Raw genomic sequence first — 273 nt, 5'->3', positions numbered from 1 at the left:
GCTCCGGACTTACAGAGCGGCTTCCTCTGCTTCTTCTGTAAACAGGACTTGACGTAGCGCTCCAGCTCCCGCAGCGTGGTGGGCTTCAGGGTCTCGAAGTCGATCTCGATCTCGTCGGGGTTGGAGTCCCTGAGCGAGGGCTCCCGCGACTGGATGATGTGCACCACGCGGCCCAGCTTCTCGCCCGGCAGCCGGTTGATGTCCAGGCTGAGCTGGCGCTTCTCGTCGTAGCTCATGGGCAGGCCCTCCTCCTCGTCCTCCGAGTCGTAGGAG

General features: G+C 63.7%; 1 protein-coding gene across 1 annotated transcript in view; it reads right to left on the bottom strand.

Annotated features, from left to right (window-relative positions):
• The window catches only part of BRD3 (bromodomain containing 3), a 14,801-nt gene that overhangs the window by 2,668 nt on the left and 11,860 nt on the right, over window positions 1-273 (bottom strand). The window contains 1 exon segment of the mRNA XM_015572369.1: window positions 3-271. Within this exon segment, the coding sequence (XP_015427855.1) occupies window positions 3-271 (269 nt within the window).

This window comes from Myotis davidii, unplaced genomic scaffold, assembly GCF_000327345.1.
Source record: "Myotis davidii unplaced genomic scaffold, ASM32734v1 scaffold609, whole genome shotgun sequence".
NCBI classification, from domain to species: domain Eukaryota; kingdom Metazoa; phylum Chordata; class Mammalia; order Chiroptera; family Vespertilionidae; genus Myotis; species Myotis davidii.
This window is presented reverse-complemented; position numbering and strand designations above follow the sequence as displayed.